Here is a 15,461-nt window from a genome sequence, read left to right as displayed (position 1 = left end):
CCTGTAACCTGACTCTTCCAGCTAATCCAGAGGAGGAATGGAGGCCCTTTGATTATACTGGGATCTCAATAGCCCTGACCCATGGACGGGCAAGGAGTGAAAGGCTGAGCTTGCAGCGCTGGCAGGTGAAGGAGACAAGGGGCTAGGTGCAAAACAGGGGGCAGATTGTGATTGGCATCATTTCAAATGGATAGCCAGATCATGAACAAGAAGCTGTGCAAAGAGTCTGATGTCTCCTGGCATTCCAAAGCCTGGAGCTACATGGTCCTACCCAGTTCCCCATCAAACAGCCAGGGAGTGCTGCAGAAGGTGCTGCCTGGGGCATCCAAGGCTCTGGTTCCCTGCTTGGGGCTGATGTAGTGTCTAGCCCAGTTTTATTTCCTTTACTGCAGCAACCTATTAGTCTGCACAGTGTGACTTTCTGTGGCTGTTGTGAAGTCTCAGGTCAGGATCTGGCATAGAAATTGAGCCTCTGTAATCAAAGAGTGTGAGAATAGGATGCTTGTAGCTATGATGAGTCCCTAAGGATGGGGTGGACCAGCACATTTGAGGGACCAGCCTGTGTCATAGGGCGATAGCTTGTGCTGCTCAATGCCTGCAAGGAAGATGCTTGGCTGTTCCCCCATAGTGAGACCTGATACACTCTCCTGCCTTTATTCTTGCTCTCTCTGTGCTGAAAACGTAGAGGTGGGATAGAGAAGGAGATCACATTTGGGTATTTAAAAGGCAGGGATGGGAGAGTCTGGGAGAAAGATAACTTCTTCAGTTCAGCTCAGGCTGAATAGAAGGAGGAAGGTACCCAGCAGCTGAGCTTGGGAATCCTGGTCGTGTTTAACCAGCTTGACAAAACCTAATGCCGCAGAGATAGGTGTGTGGGGAAGCACACGGGCTTCCTAAGAATGCCTCTATATTACATCTCACAGGCGTAAAACCAAGGAGGAAAATAGGCCTATTTACTTCTCATTCACCCAATGCAGTTCTTCACTGTGTGACGCCCTCCTGCTGCTTTTTGTCAGTTTTATCATAATGAATTGCCCTAAGGTTGACACAGCAGTTTCACCAATTACACTAATTTTGATGCATCTGGGGTCTCTCACCCTGCTCCCAGCAGGACAGAAGGGTTTGTAGGGAATGCAGAGACAGCCTGGGTCTTGAGGTGCTTGGTTTAAAGTCAAGATGGTCTTTTCTTAAGGCACCCAGGGCTCCAGAAGTCATGGTCTTGTGTCCCCGTTAGAGGTGAGATTGTGCTTCCTTCATTGGGGTTGCCATTGAGAAAGGCAATAGAATAAAAAATCCTATGGCAGAGCACCTTGTAGAGTGCAGATCTCAGTCTGATGGCTGTGCCCTCCTTTCCCTCAGCATAATATAAAAAAAAAAAGCAAGAAGAATGAAGGTGCACAACACAAAGGGAACGCCAGCCCTGCAGAAGCCATGTAGGAACTGGGCTGAGTCAGAGAAGTGTTGACTTGGTCACACTTCGAGGAATATCAAACCTAAGGGAGGAGGTGCTGCTGACTGTTAGTGGCTATGAGATCCGTTTTGAGATTTAGATTTGAAAACAAGGCTAACAAAAGCTTGGAAAGGTTTCAGAGAAAAGTTATCAGATTGATACGTGGTCTGATAAATCTTTGAAACACACAAGAAACTCAGTCTATTTAGGTAATAGAAGATGAAAAGAAAATGTTTTCATGAATTTTCTATCCAATTTCATGTGGACAAAACTCAGTTTCTTGACTCCTCCTTATTTTGCTAGGGAAAGCAGGAAGCATCCAGCAGCTGGAAGGTGAAGTCCATAAATTTCAACCTGAAAGTAAAATGTGCATTTTATAACCTGGCAAGCAACCGCAAGGGAAGCCTCCCAAGAGGCTTGATGGGCTCGTCCTAATTTGCAGACTTCAAAGAAAACTGGATGTCTGTCTGTAATATACGCACACCGTCAACCACAGATGTTGCAGCTATGCTGAATCATAGAATCATTAGGCTTGGAAAAGACCTCTAAGATCATCCAGTCCAACCCCAGCCCACCCCCACCATGCCACCAACCACGTCCCTCAGTGCCACATCTCCACCTTGAACACCTCCAGGGGCAGTGACTCCACCACCTCCCTGGGCAGCCTGTGCCAGTGCCCAACCACTCTTTTGGAGAAGTTTTTCCTAATTTCCAACCTGAACTCACTGCTTGGCTTCTATCACAAGTCTTGTGTGAATGTTCAGACCTGAGCGTTAGAGTATCTTTTTCCAGTTTTCTGTAAAATTGACATGTTCCTATGCAATCTCATCAAACTGCCCTGGGTTTTGTGGTCAGCGTGACCTTCTTCCAGGAACTGCTGCACTTAGAAAGTGCTTCTTTCTCCTGGAAAAGTACACATTTCTTTCATTCCCTTTCCTTCTCTCCATTAGAGACTGCTTAAGGTGCTCTTGAGGCTGGTAGGTCTGTAGCTCTCTGGTTCCTTGCCCATGGAGGCATTAGCCTGCATGTCAGCTCCACCAGAAGGAGACCTGGGATATGCTTTCTAGCAAGGATGTAAACCTTTAAAAAGAGATTCATGGTCAGGTTAAAGTAGGATCCATTTCCAGAGCAAATAACAATTTCTTGATTATTTGGAAATACATGCTGAGCTCCAGAGGCAGCGCATGGCTCAGCCATGCCTCTCTTACAGTCATTGGAGAACCCATCAGCGATAACCAGGAGCTGAGGTGTAGATTTCCCCATGGCAGGAGGGAGACTCAGCTGTTTGAGTTTAGGTTTCATTATTTGAACCTCTCAGCAGGAATCAAGAGGGAATAATAGCACTAGCTGCTATGGAGAAATACACAGCTATCAAAGATCATAGAATCATTTGAGTTAGAAGGCACCCTTGAAGGCCATCTAGTTCAACTCCCCTGCAATGAGCAGGGACATCACGGCTAGATCAGGTTGCTCAGAGTCTGATGCAGCCCCATCTTTTGTCTCATGGTCAAAGACAAGGTGTTCATCGTTCTTTGCCCAGAGAATGATTGCCCAGGACCTTGGGTAAGTGCACTGCATGCCCAAGAATTACCTGTTTCTTTAACAGAAATAAGTTCATCAGTAAAGTCCAAGAGAAGGGGTCCATCAGCAAGCAGACGTCCTTCAGCTTTCACAGATGAGGAAGCACCTGAGCTTCCTGCTTCATCTCTCTCCTGTATGGTCCCTTGAGCTTCAATTGTACACAAGTAAAGCACCTAAGCTGATTATCTTGGACAGAAACACTACCCTGGGAGATACCAGAGCACTTCCCATTGGCAAGTTTAGTCTACAGCACAGCTGTGGTGAAACAGAAGAGAGGAGGAGGCCTTTCCTTGCCCACTCCCCTTTTGCTAACTTAGAGTACTCGTGCAGAATGGCTTTTTGACTGAGCTTGACAGTGGCAAGATTCCTCATATGCATGGCGTTGTCTTCTGCCCAGAGAAGTAATGGGTGCCCCATCCCTGGATGTGCCCAAGGCCATGGTTGGATGGAGCCCTGGGCAACCTGATCTGGTGGGGTTCCAACCCCACGGCAGGGGTTGGAACTGGATCATCTCTAAGGACTCTTCCAACCTAAGTCACGCTGTGATTCTCTGCTATTGAAGCTCCTCGCTTGTTTGTATCTTTGGTGCTTCTGTTGCCAGAGCAAGTGATGACTTTGCATTTCCTCCCCAGCAGGTGTTTGACTTGTCATGGGAAACGGTCAGCCACAAGTCTGGCTGTGCTTGGCATTGTGTGGCAGAACAGACCCTTGGGGTGACAGGCATGGAAGCATCCATTGCATTCCTCTTGTGCTTCTGCACCAAGAGGTCACAACGTGAGAGATTTTGCTGCCTCTCTTCCCAATGCACTGCAGATTTTGCTACAGCAGGAGACAGGTCATCTGCCTTTTTACATCAGGGGATTTTCATTAAGCATGTTTTACACTCTAGCAGTAGTTTTGGCATGGTTTATTTCTCCAGCCACGGGGCTCCTCTAAGAGGAATCCAAAGAATCTGAGGCCATACCAGATAACGAGGATGTAGAAAAGTGTCTTTCAGGGACTTGCATCATTCATTTTACCTTGAAGTAGTGTGGGGCTCGAGGGTTTCAGTCAAGAAAAAGCATCCCTTTTCCACACCAACAGTAATCCAAACCCCTTCCATGAGCAAGGGAGAACCAGTGGCAAAGGGAGTGTCCTTGGTGCTGGGCGCTGACCTGGAAATGGTCACCAAAGCTGTCTTTCTTTTGTCGCAAGGCAACAAAGAAGAATCACTGCTCATGGAACAAGGTGACCGGTCCCACAGTGCCAGGTTAAGTGCTGCCATCAAATCTTTGGCATTCACAGCCCAGCTGTGCTCTGGATAGTCCTGGAAAGAGCTTTGCACAAAGCAAGCTGAAAGAACAAAGACTATTTTTTTCTTCTCTTTTTCGCAGTTTGTTATGTGTTTGCTTTGAAATACTCACCAACCTAACGGAAGCTTATAGCTGATTCAGAAACAGCAGTTCAGGAAAGTCAGCTTAGATACTTTGCGATTTTTGCCATCTTTACCCAGCAGTGTTCATCATGTGTCAGAAAGTGTCTGCCTCTCACAGGTTTTTTCTGTTGTTTGTCACTTCATCATGTCCCATATCAGCAAAGCTCTCTGGATGTCATGGTTCAGACTGGTCACAAAGGTGCTTGATGCTTGTGTTAGAGCCACATCACACCTTGTGATGAGGTTATCACTGGGTAGCACTATCCCAGATTGTGCTTTTTTCATCTCTTTCCTTTTTAGCTATTGCCCTGCATGCATTAAATACTTCTGGAAAGGTACTCAGAGAGCCTGTGGAATCTCCAGGCTTGGATGTATTCAGATGTCAGCTGGGCATGGGCCTTAAGCAAAGTGATGCAACTTTGAAAGTACTCAGCAGTGAGCAGCTGGTTGGACTAGAACCCTCCAGAGGTCACTCCTGACCTAAATCTTTCTATGATTTCATTACTGAGCATTTCCCTGATGTCTCCAACAACGAGAGCAGTTACTGAGAATCATAGAATGGTTTGAGTTGGAAGGGATCCTTAAAGGACACCTGGTCCAGCCCCCCTGCAATTAGCAGGGACACCCACAACTCCATCAGGAGCTCACAGCCCTGTCCTGGAGTAGTGTTTAGGACTGTGGGGTCAGGTTGCCCAGAGAAGTGCTGGATGCCCCATCCCTGCAGACACCCAAGGTCAGGCTGGATGGGGCTCTGAGCACTGATGGAGCTGTGGGTGTCCCTGCTCATTGCAGGAGGTTGGACCAGGTGGCTTTTAGGGTCCCTTCCAACTAAATCCATTCTATGATTCCCAGAGCACCTACAGGCTGTGTGCTCATCTCAGTCCAAAGCCTCTCTCTACTTGCAGGGCCATCTGTAGCTTGGTCTCTTCTTCCTTCCAAAGCCTTTCTCTGCAAAGAGAAATGTTCTTTCTTGGAGATGGCAGGTGCCCTATGAGGTCTGTGTTGATGAGGAAACAGCAAGTTCTGGCGAGAGCTGACAGGCTCCGGAAATGTTACCAATGACAACTTATCTTAGCACCAGCATGAGAAGCTGATCCCAGGAATGTGCAAATATGGCCCCTGAAGGAGTGGGACTGGGACGGTAAGGAGGGATCAGGGTTGCTGGGAGTTGCCCAGTAGGGTAGCAGCTCCACATGGTGGTCCCTGCCCCACCTGCTGTTAGCACAGCTCCCTGCCTGCCCCTTCTCCCACAGCTCAGACTGCAGTGTTCCTACCTGGCCATACCTACCTGGCAACACCAGGGCAGTGTGAGGGATGGGCAGCTGCCTGGATTGTCTGAGGAGCTGCTGGAAGGTCCCATTGTGCTCAGTGGGACAAGAGGCGTCTGTGGGTGTGCTATTTCCAGGGCATTCTGACTCGGCAGAAGACTCACCATTGTCAGCATGTCAGGTCAGGTTTGTGTTGCATGCTCAGGCTGCTGTACGCACCTCCTTTGATTGGCATGTGCAACTTGCAGACCCAGCACACCAAGCAGGAGAGAAGCTGCTTGCTTCCTGCATCTGCCTGCGCCTTATAAAGCCTCTCTATGCAAATGTCAAAGTACAAAACCCCCTACTTCCCCATGGCAAGCAGGGAGGATTATATATTGCTGGGCTGGTAGCACTTTTCCAGGAGAACAAGGCTGTGTTTGCTCCAAACCTGGGCTCATTTTGCCTGGGAATGAATGATCTCTTTCCAGCTTTCTTGCCAGAGATGCTGCCCTGCGTGGTTTCTAATTATGTGAGCAGTGAAAACTTTAACTAATGTCTTCAAAAGGCAAAAACCAGGGTCTCTGGACCCCTGGGGAGTCCTGCCACTGCTGGAAGCAAATTCAGTAGCTCCAAATAGCAAAAACACACAGCTGCCTGCCTCCAGCCAGGGGATGTGGTTGTGTCCATGCAAGCATGTGACTGAGGTCTCTCTCTTTCTCTTCCAGCTCCTTCAGCTGTGTCCATCATGCACCAGGTCAGCCGCACTGTGGACAGCATTACCCTCTCGTGGTCTCAACCTGACCAGCCCAATGGAGTCATCCTGGATTATGAGCTGCAATATTATGAGAAGGTACTGCAGGACCTTGGCAGGGATCGGCTGCAAGATTTGGGGAGAGGAGGTGATGCAAAGGGCGTGCACTGGCTACTGCATTTGGCTCATCAGTGTGGGTGGCACTGCATGTCAGCATTTTGGAGCAAAGTGATGGTTGCAGCTCAATGCTTAGGCAGCACAACTGTGTTGGTCTTTCAGGAGGAGCTTCTCCTTCCTTCACCTCTGCAGCACTTGTGTCAGGCAGACCCGTTGCAGGGAGAGCCATTTTTTCCTTTCCATTAGCGTGGAATGGAGACTGTAGGGTTGTCACATAGCATGTTGTGCCAGGATGGATCATGTTAGCTGGCTGTCCAATCTTTGAGATTTTGTGTCAGTGCATTTACACCAAAGGTGAGTTTGCACATGTGTGCAGCAGCCTCAACCCCTTTACCTGGGTGTTATACCAGGGGGTAGCTGTTCCGGATCCCCATTGAGGGCACATGTTGCACTACCAACTCAAGGTGAGGCTGATGTGAAAGGATCCCATAGCTCTGACTCTTCCATCCCCTTTTCCACCTCCTCTCAGTGGAGGAGTGGCATCCTATGTGTCTGCCAAGGGACATGAAGACTGCACCGATGTTGGTCCCAGGACATGCCAAGCTCTGCATGGCTGTTGAACTGCATCCATGCTACCCAATGGAGATGGAGGTTGGAAAGCAGGAGATTTCTCCTTCCAGGAATCTGCCCCTTTGCCTAAGAGCTTATAAACTATATGTTAAAAAAATGCAAACTAACTAATTAAAAAGCTTTATGATTAAATGGAACTGAAAATATTTTCCCAGCAGTTGCCGGAAGAAATGATTAATCCCCCCCACTGCCTGCCTGTGACCTATTTTCTCATCACCAAGAGCCAGAGGGAGAACAGGGAGGCGGGAGGAGCTTCTTTGTAGACTGTTAAATAGGTCCTGACCTATATTGCGTAAATCACAGCCTTTTATTTGACCCTTGGAGATGATCCCAGAATACATGGCAAGGTGGATGAGAAGGTAACAAGACACATCTGGAAAGCAAGAAGGGTCCTTTCCCCAGGGACACTCAGAATGATCTCAGGCAGTTGATTCTACCAATCTTATTTTCTCTTAGTCTCATCCTCTTTCTTTTTTCCCTCAGTTTTCTGGGGGAGGCTTGACTAAAGGGGAAGTTGCTCTTCGTGGCCTGTCTTGGCAACCAACAGCGAGGTGTTCATCTACTTTCCCCTGTTGTCAAAGATTTGGAGACAATCTGTCCCTGATCCCAAGGACAAGTGGTACAAGCCACACTTGGGCAATGGTTTTTATGGCAACAGGCATTCAGGAGACAGTAGCTCAGGCAGAGAGGACAACCCAAGCTGCCCGAGTGCTGTCACTGCAGCTCTCTCTGTCCTGGGCTTTGAACCTCTTGGTACATTTTTTGGTATCTTTTTTTACTTCCAGGAGGCACACTTGATCAGATACCTGATCGGGATTGGAAATGTAACAGTTGGACTGGATGATCTTAGTGGTCTTTTCAACCTTAATGATTCTTCGATTCTATACTTTTGAGATGCCCCCAGGCGCTGTTGCTCAGTGATGTTACCCAGAAGAGTGTGGAGCTGTGGGCCCCAAGGATCCAGCCACAGAGTGGCCAGAATGACCCTCCTACCACATCTGAGCATCCCTCCTAAGGCACTCGATCCCATGGGGGCTGAAATTCAGATTTGTGTTATTATTTGGCATCCAGCCTTGGACTAGCTTTGTACGTGTGACTCTGTTTGCTTCAGGAACCACAACAGATTGCTGCTGTGCAGATGCAGGGAGGAACTGTCTGCCAAATTAAGTTGGTTGACATTTTTCTTTGCGTTTTTTTGGCTGATAAAACATGACTTTTTAGAAACCATTTCTGCAAATCCTTCGGGCGTTTCACAGACTATGCATGTTTCAAGAAACTCTTTGTTGATCAGACTTCAGTTTCAGAATAGATTTGGCTCAGAGGGAGAGGAACCAGATGAGGGCACAAAATTAAGTCTATCAGGAAGTTATGTTATTTTCAAACTCAAAGCAAAATCATCTGGAAAAGCCCTGCAAAAGTGAGGTGGGAGAAACAGCAAAGGAACATAGACTTTAAACCGCCTGGACATGCTGGAGAAGCTCAGAAAGGTGAAAGGAGAGGAGTGTTTGAAGGGAACAAGCAAGCTGCTGAAGGGATGATGTCTGAGCAATATGCCAAAGGGAAAGAGGAGATTTATTAAGGGATTTACCAAGCCGATTTGAAGTCTTTGCCCTGTTAGGCTTGAGGGAATGTGCTACAGAGGTGTGAGGAGAGCGATTATATTGCAGTCACCCTCTACCTGATTCCAGCCATGGGTTTGTGGAGACAAGTAAATGCTCTTTCCTTGCACGAGAGAATTAGAGAGCATAGAAATGAGCATACCTTCCTCAGACATCCATTTCTTAGCCTATAAACCATCTTGTAAGCATATCTGTGGCATTCTACTCGAAATCCTCCAGGATGATGGGTATGAGGACAAGGTACTCTCAAACAGTTGGACAGATGATTTTAAAACAGCTGTGGTGTTAATGCCATCCAAGGGCCTGAGAGATTTCATCCAAGCCCTTGGGCAGTAAAAACGAAAACACTTCCTGACCTACTTCTCTTCTTGCCTTCCTGGGAAAAATCCAGGGGGGTTCTGAGGCCGTTTCAGACAAACAAGGCAATCAGTCTTCTGTGAGCTCATTTTTTCTTGATCTTTGTTGTCTTTGTATCTGTAATGAGCTTCTTGAGTACAGCAGAACCCCTAAGTCCTTCTCCACAAGGCTACTCTCTTTGAGTTCTTCTCCCACTCTGTACACATACTTGGGGTTGCCCCAACCCAGTTGCATCACCTCGCACTTGGCCTTGTTGAACCTCATTTGGTTCTTGTGGACCCACTTCTCAAGCCTGACCAGATCCATTTGGATCGTGTCCCTTCCTTTGTTGTATCAGCTGCACCAGTCTGCTTGGTGCTGTCAGCAAACTGCTGAGGATGCTCTTGATCCCACTGTCTATGTCATTGATAAAGATGTCAAAGAGTACCACTCCTAAGATGGACCCCTAGGGGACACCACTCATCACTGGCCTCTACCTGGACTACAGCCCTCTGGCTGTGGCCATCCAACCAATTCCTTATCCAATGAAAAGACAGGTTGAAATCTCCCTGAAGGATGACAGCCTGTGAGTGCAATGCTTCTTGTAGCTGAAGCAAGAAGGCTTCAACCATAGGTTCCCCTTGATCGGGTAACCTGTAGTAGACCCCAACCACCAGATGTCCTTTTTTTGTCCAGTCCTTAATTTTAGCCCACAAACTCAACCCATCTGTGGCTGTCTCTCAGAAGCAGCTCTTCGCAGTCTATCCATTTCTTACCATAGAGGGCGACTCCCTCACTCCTCCTTCCATTCTAAAAAGCTTATAGCCCTCAGTTGTTGTGGTCCAGTTGTGTGAATGGTCCCAACGATATTTCCATGATAGCAATTAGATCATAGTTTTCTAATTGCACCGTGGCTTCCAACTGTTCCTGTTAATTTCCCATGCTTTGTGCATTGGTGTAGACGTAAACCTTTCTGCTGATACAGCCCAGGATGCGGTTGGCCTTCTGGGCCGGGTCTTGCTCTGATCTACCTCATGGTAGCATGAAACAAGAAGAAATCCCCCCGTGCAACGCATTGGAGTTTCACAACTGGAAAGTCACTCAGCCACAGGCCCCTCTTGGTGAGGTTGTGCGAACTGTATCTGTATGACTTCATTCTGCCAGTCCCTGCCTAAAATCTCATGAGTAGTGAGGTACCTCACCTCCCTGGTGATCCTGTGCTTGGTGGGCTTGCCAAGCCCCTTGCAGTGACTTGAAGGTAGCAGTTCTCAGTGACTCACTTGTAAACTTGCCAGGATTTTTAGCTGATCTGTTCCAACCAGTGATCCCACCAAAGCAACTTCACCTGCCAGATGGGAGGTGCTGCTGAAAAGGATAAATTGGGTGAATAACCACACAAAAGGGAGCAGGACAGAAATTTGGAATTTCTGTACTTCCTAGCAATGCCGTGCCTGATTCTGGAGCGATGTCCAGTGCCTGGACTCTCTTTTCTGATGACAGATGTATATTTTCTTGGCAGAACCTGAGTGAGTTAAATTCAACAACAGTGAAGAGCCCCACCAACACTGTGACAGTGCAAAACCTCAAAGCTGGCACCATCTACGTCTTCCAAGTGCGAGCACGTACCGTGGCTGGGTATGGCCGGTACAGTGGCAAGATGTACTTCCAGACCATGACTGAAGGTGAGTCTTCAGCTGCCTCTGCATAAACATGAAACAAGGTCTAGAGAGCCTTCAACGAGATGGAGGTGCCCTGATTGCAGTGCTAGTCCCCTTTCTGATAATCCCATCAAGGGTGCATTGATAAGTCACATGGATTTATTCAACCTGGCAAGTGCTGGAGAGAGATATGGGTACTTGGTATTCCATGCAGGGAATCATATAGTCTAGGCCAATTTCTGCCAAGGTTTTCTGGCATGGGCACCTGCCTGTTCAGTTGGATTTAAAGGAAATGGAATTTACGATGTTCATCTGCAGAGCTGTTGATGACAAATGTGCTTTGGGTCTCTACTTTCTACATTTGTGCAGCTAAATAAAACAAGCCAAGCCAGTTTTCAAGCCTTGGGGCCCAAGTAGCAAGGCGCAGCATGCATCCACAGGACTAAACATTCCCACCCAAAAAGGATAGCTCCATCCAATATTCCTGCTTGAGAGCATCCTCTGTTAGAGCTAACATGAGACATGCTCTGGACATAGCTAGCCCAGACAAAAACCAGGCCAAAAGCATCATAGCAATAGCCATGCAAATATAGGCCATCCTTGCTGAACGTATTGTCAATCTATGCGGTAAGCCATTCCCTCTTCCTTCCAGCCGAGTACCAGACCAGCGTCCAGGAGAAGCTGCCACTCATCATTGGCTCCTCTGCAGCAGGACTGGTGTTTCTCATTGCTGTTGTAGTCATCATTATTGTGTGCAACAGGTAGGTCAGTCTGAGAGTACCACTTGAGCCTCAGGACCGGGTACCAAGAGGCCCTCTGTACTGTGTACTGTGTGGGGATGGCAGCTAGAGATGGAGGGTGGCTGAGGTAGAAGTTGGAGAAGATGGAGGTGGGAAGGTTTAGTGTTCAGGAGCTGGGACTCAATGAGTGGTCACAGGCATGGGTTGATGGTTGGACTAGGTGATCTTAATGGCCTTTCCAACCTTAATGATTCTATGATCCTTATGAGTCCTTCCAATTTGGGATATTCTATGATTCCATGAAGTGGGGAAAGAGATGCCTCTCAGTGCATTTCTCAACGTCAGCTTACCTGTGCATAGTGCTCAGGACTCCCTTTCTTTCCAGAAGACGGGGCTTTGAACGTGCCGACTCTGAGTACACTGACAAGCTGCAGCACTATACCAGTGGCCACAGTACGTACCGTGGTCCCCCGCCAGGCCTGGGGGTCCGCTCTCTCTTCGGTTTGTGTTCCTGTTCACTCATTCCTTGCGTTGTACGGGGAGGGCTCAGGGTCCTTAGCCAGGCAGATTTGTGCATGTGAAGACAGAAGGATCCTTGTGCTAGCCAGGGCTCCCAGTAGTATGGCCAGATCCTTCTTTAGAAAGCTTCTGTCTAACAAGGCAAAGCTTTTCCAGGAAACTACTGAAGAGATCTGGCCTGCATGTTTGGCTTATGTCTGCTTGCCCTCCACTACTTCCCCCCATCCCTGTTCACTGCAGGGGAGTTGGAGTAGATGGCCTTCAGAGGTCCCCTCCAACTCTAAGGATTCTATGATTCTGTGATCTCACTATGCACCTGCTGAAACATGCTTCTGGTTCCCCACACCCTTCCTAGACACTGGCTGTAGCAGCCTTGTGCATTCTGAACCAGCATATTGCATCCCCCAGAACCAAAGTATGGCATTCATTGACTGGATCACCCTCTTGCATCATCCAGATCCCCCACCTGTCCTCTGTGGTTTCTGCCATGCTTAGTAGAGTTGGTGCTCTCCAAACCTGCGTTGTTTTGGGTACCGACAATGAAGCTGGCACCCATGCATGCTCAACAAACCTCTGCGACGTCAAACAGAAACCCTTCCACTTGCCCCCAGAACCTCACCCTCTCCTATGCAGCCCCTACTCACTTCACCTTGTTGCTCAGTTTCCTGAGCTTTTCCCAGCTTGCGGGAAGCGGAGAGATCCTTTCCCACCTTGCCTGCTTCCTATGGAGCACTGTCCTCCTGCAGGAACTGACATGGTGCCTTTGCCATTGACCATCCCATTGCTTCCAGAATCCTAGTAAATACGATCTATCTGTCTTGTGTTTTTACAAATATATTGTATGCTATGCATTGTATCTATATGTATTATAGGTATTTTTGGATCTGTAGGGTTCTATATCTCTATAGGGAGATTTAGACTGGATATAAGGAAGAAGCTTTTTACAGTGAGGGTGGTGAGGCACTGCACAGGTTGCACAGAGAGGTGGTGGTGCACCATCCCTGCAGACACCCAAGGTCAGGCTGGACAGGGCTCTGAGCACCTGATGGAGCTGTGGGTGTCCCTGCTCATTGCAGGAGAGACAGGCTAGATTTAGGGTCCCTTCTGACTTAAAATGATTCTACCTAATAGATACAGTGCATAACATGCCCTCTCTTGCAGCCTGTCTCTTTGACATCCTCATGCACGACAGGGCACTCCCTCACAGCCAACATTCCTGCTTCCAACCTCACTACGCACCCTGCCTCACCCTCGTTCTCCTCACCAGCCCTTGGCTGCATGCCCTCTAAAATGCCTTTTTCCTTCCTAGCTAGAGATCTGTTGCTATAATTCAGCTTTGTTCCAATCTCGGTTGTTATGTACATCGTGTTATCTTTGCAGCTTTGGGATGTTTGTACTTCGTTCCTTTACAGACTTCGGGCTTTATTCAGAAAATGGATGTGCCTGGAGAATATCAGTAATATTTTGGCACGAGGCTCACTGGTGTTTCTGCTCTTACCTTGGAAACATTTTCCATAAGGCAGAGCACTGAACGGTGACTCCATGCCAGAACAGCATTGTGCTGGCTGCCTTGCTATAACTTACCACTAAAAATGACACTCTTCAAGAAAGATTATGTAAATGCAACTCTCAGTTGTTTGTCAGTCCTTGCTGCATGTGTAAACATACATTCTCACTTTCTGCCGGGGTCTGGTGTGCAACATGACAGCTTCAGGCTGGGATGGCATTAATAGCTGTGCCTTCACAACTGTCGCAATAGGCGAAGTGCCACCAGATACAGACGGACTGATAATGGGCCTGGGGTGCCTTTTAGCCACATCACTCAAGACACCAATCCAAGGAATAGTCCCTACTCTGTTTCCCAGCAGCAATTGCTGTAGAGAGGCTACAGCTTCTGCTTAGCAGATTGCCAAGGCATGGGGAGCCTGTAAGTCCTTAGCACTGCAGCAGCTCACCTGAATGGGTCTGACCACCATCCTACATCTGCACCTAGGACTTGTGCCTCCATTTCTATGGTCTCTGCTTTACAAATACTCCCACTCTGGCGACTGACCAGAGCCCAGTTTGCAGTCTAGAGCTGTCCTAGGCTATCGGTAGCAGTCAGGAGAACAGGGGACAGACCAGGCACTCGGTCCTGATCGCATTGCTCCTGGAAGGGTCACAGAATCCCTAATGGAGGGGTCAGTCAGGCTTATGGCTGTACAGTAGTACCAGGCACCTTGGAGCTACCTCCACGTAGAAGAGAACCAAGAGCAGCGTGTGCCTCCGTTTTTGTCTCAAGGCAACCCTTATCATCTCCTGGATTAGGTCCTGGACTACCTGAGCCCAGGTCCCTTCCTCTGCTTTCCCATGCATCTGATGTGACGATTTACTGAGGAGGAAGCAGGATGCAGGGAAGGCCAGCAGAGCCAAGCAGCTCCCTGCTATGTACTAACCCCCTGCATACATATGCATCAGTTTGCACTGAAACATGCACACAGACAAATTGTACTCACATATGCATGCTCACATGGATCTACATGCAGTCATGGGCACACAGTCCCATGTAGACACACGCAACCCCACATACACACACAGATAAGTTTCTCTTGATTTCAGCTTTTGATCACTCCATTTGTGTCTGTCTGTCTGACTCTCTCCCTCCCCTTTACGCAGTGACTCCAGGGATGAAGATTTATATCGATCCGTTTACCTACGAGGATCCCAATGAGGCTGTCAGGGAATTTGCAAAAGAAATCGATATCTCCTGTGTGAAAATCGAGCAGGTGATTGGGGCAGGTAGGTGAACTGGGAATGTTGGCCGGGTTCGACAGCACAGTCTCGGTGAGGATTTAGCCTTATATGTACTAGGAAAACTAACGTGGATAAGGTTTTGTGCTTAACTCCAGCATTCCAGAACCAGCGGGAACGGGGTGGTCTCTGGAGCACATCCACTGTGTCCATAGTGCCCAGTGCTCCTCACCAAAGGATGAGTTCTCCTGGAGTTCAGTGCTGGAGCCCCAAGGAGCAGAGTCTCTCAGGAGTTAAGCAGAGCTCTGGAAGGCCAACAAGCCCAACCTGTTTCTCTCTGTTCGCAGGGGAGTTTGGTGAGGTGTGCAGTGGGCATCTCAAGCTTCCTGGCAAAAGAGAGATCTTTGTGGCTATCAAGACCCTGAAGTCCGGTTACACGGAGAAGCAGAGACGAGACTTCCTGAGCGAAGCCAGCATCATGGGGCAGTTTGACCACCCCAACGTCATCCACCTGGAGGGGGTGGTGACCAAGAGTTCCCCAGTCATGATCATTACAGAGTTCATGGAGAATGGCTCATTGGACTCCTTCTTGAGGGTATGAAATCCCAGGGTCAGAGGAGGACTGGAGGGGGAGATTCCCTCCCTGTGCCAGTATAACTTGTCCTT

General features: G+C 48.3%; 1 protein-coding gene across 4 annotated transcripts in view; it reads left to right on the top strand.

Annotated features, from left to right (window-relative positions):
* EPHB2 (EPH receptor B2) overlaps positions 1 to 15,461 on the top strand; it is a 107,946-nt gene that overhangs the window by 75,665 nt on the left and 16,820 nt on the right. The window contains exons 6-11 of one of the 4 annotated variants that reach the window (XM_021417388.1): positions 6,421 to 6,545; positions 10,668 to 10,830; positions 11,459 to 11,567; positions 11,935 to 11,999; positions 14,721 to 14,843; positions 15,143 to 15,390. In XM_021417388.1, the coding sequence (XP_021273063.1) occupies positions 6,421 to 6,545; positions 10,668 to 10,830; positions 11,459 to 11,567; positions 11,935 to 11,999; positions 14,721 to 14,843; positions 15,143 to 15,390 (833 nt within the window). Of the gene's footprint in view, positions 1 to 6,420; positions 6,546 to 10,667; positions 10,831 to 11,458; positions 11,568 to 11,931; positions 12,048 to 14,720; positions 14,844 to 15,142; positions 15,391 to 15,461 lie in introns of all 4 variants that reach the window. The other 3 variants (XM_021417386.1, XM_021417387.1, XM_021417385.1) reach the window with 3 other exon arrangements.

Source organism: Numida meleagris, chromosome 20 (assembly GCF_002078875.1).
Source record: "Numida meleagris isolate 19003 breed g44 Domestic line chromosome 20, NumMel1.0, whole genome shotgun sequence".
Taxonomy (NCBI): domain Eukaryota; kingdom Metazoa; phylum Chordata; class Aves; order Galliformes; family Numididae; genus Numida; species Numida meleagris.
Note: the sequence above shows the minus strand (reverse complement) of the source record. Positions and strands in the feature narration are given on the sequence as shown.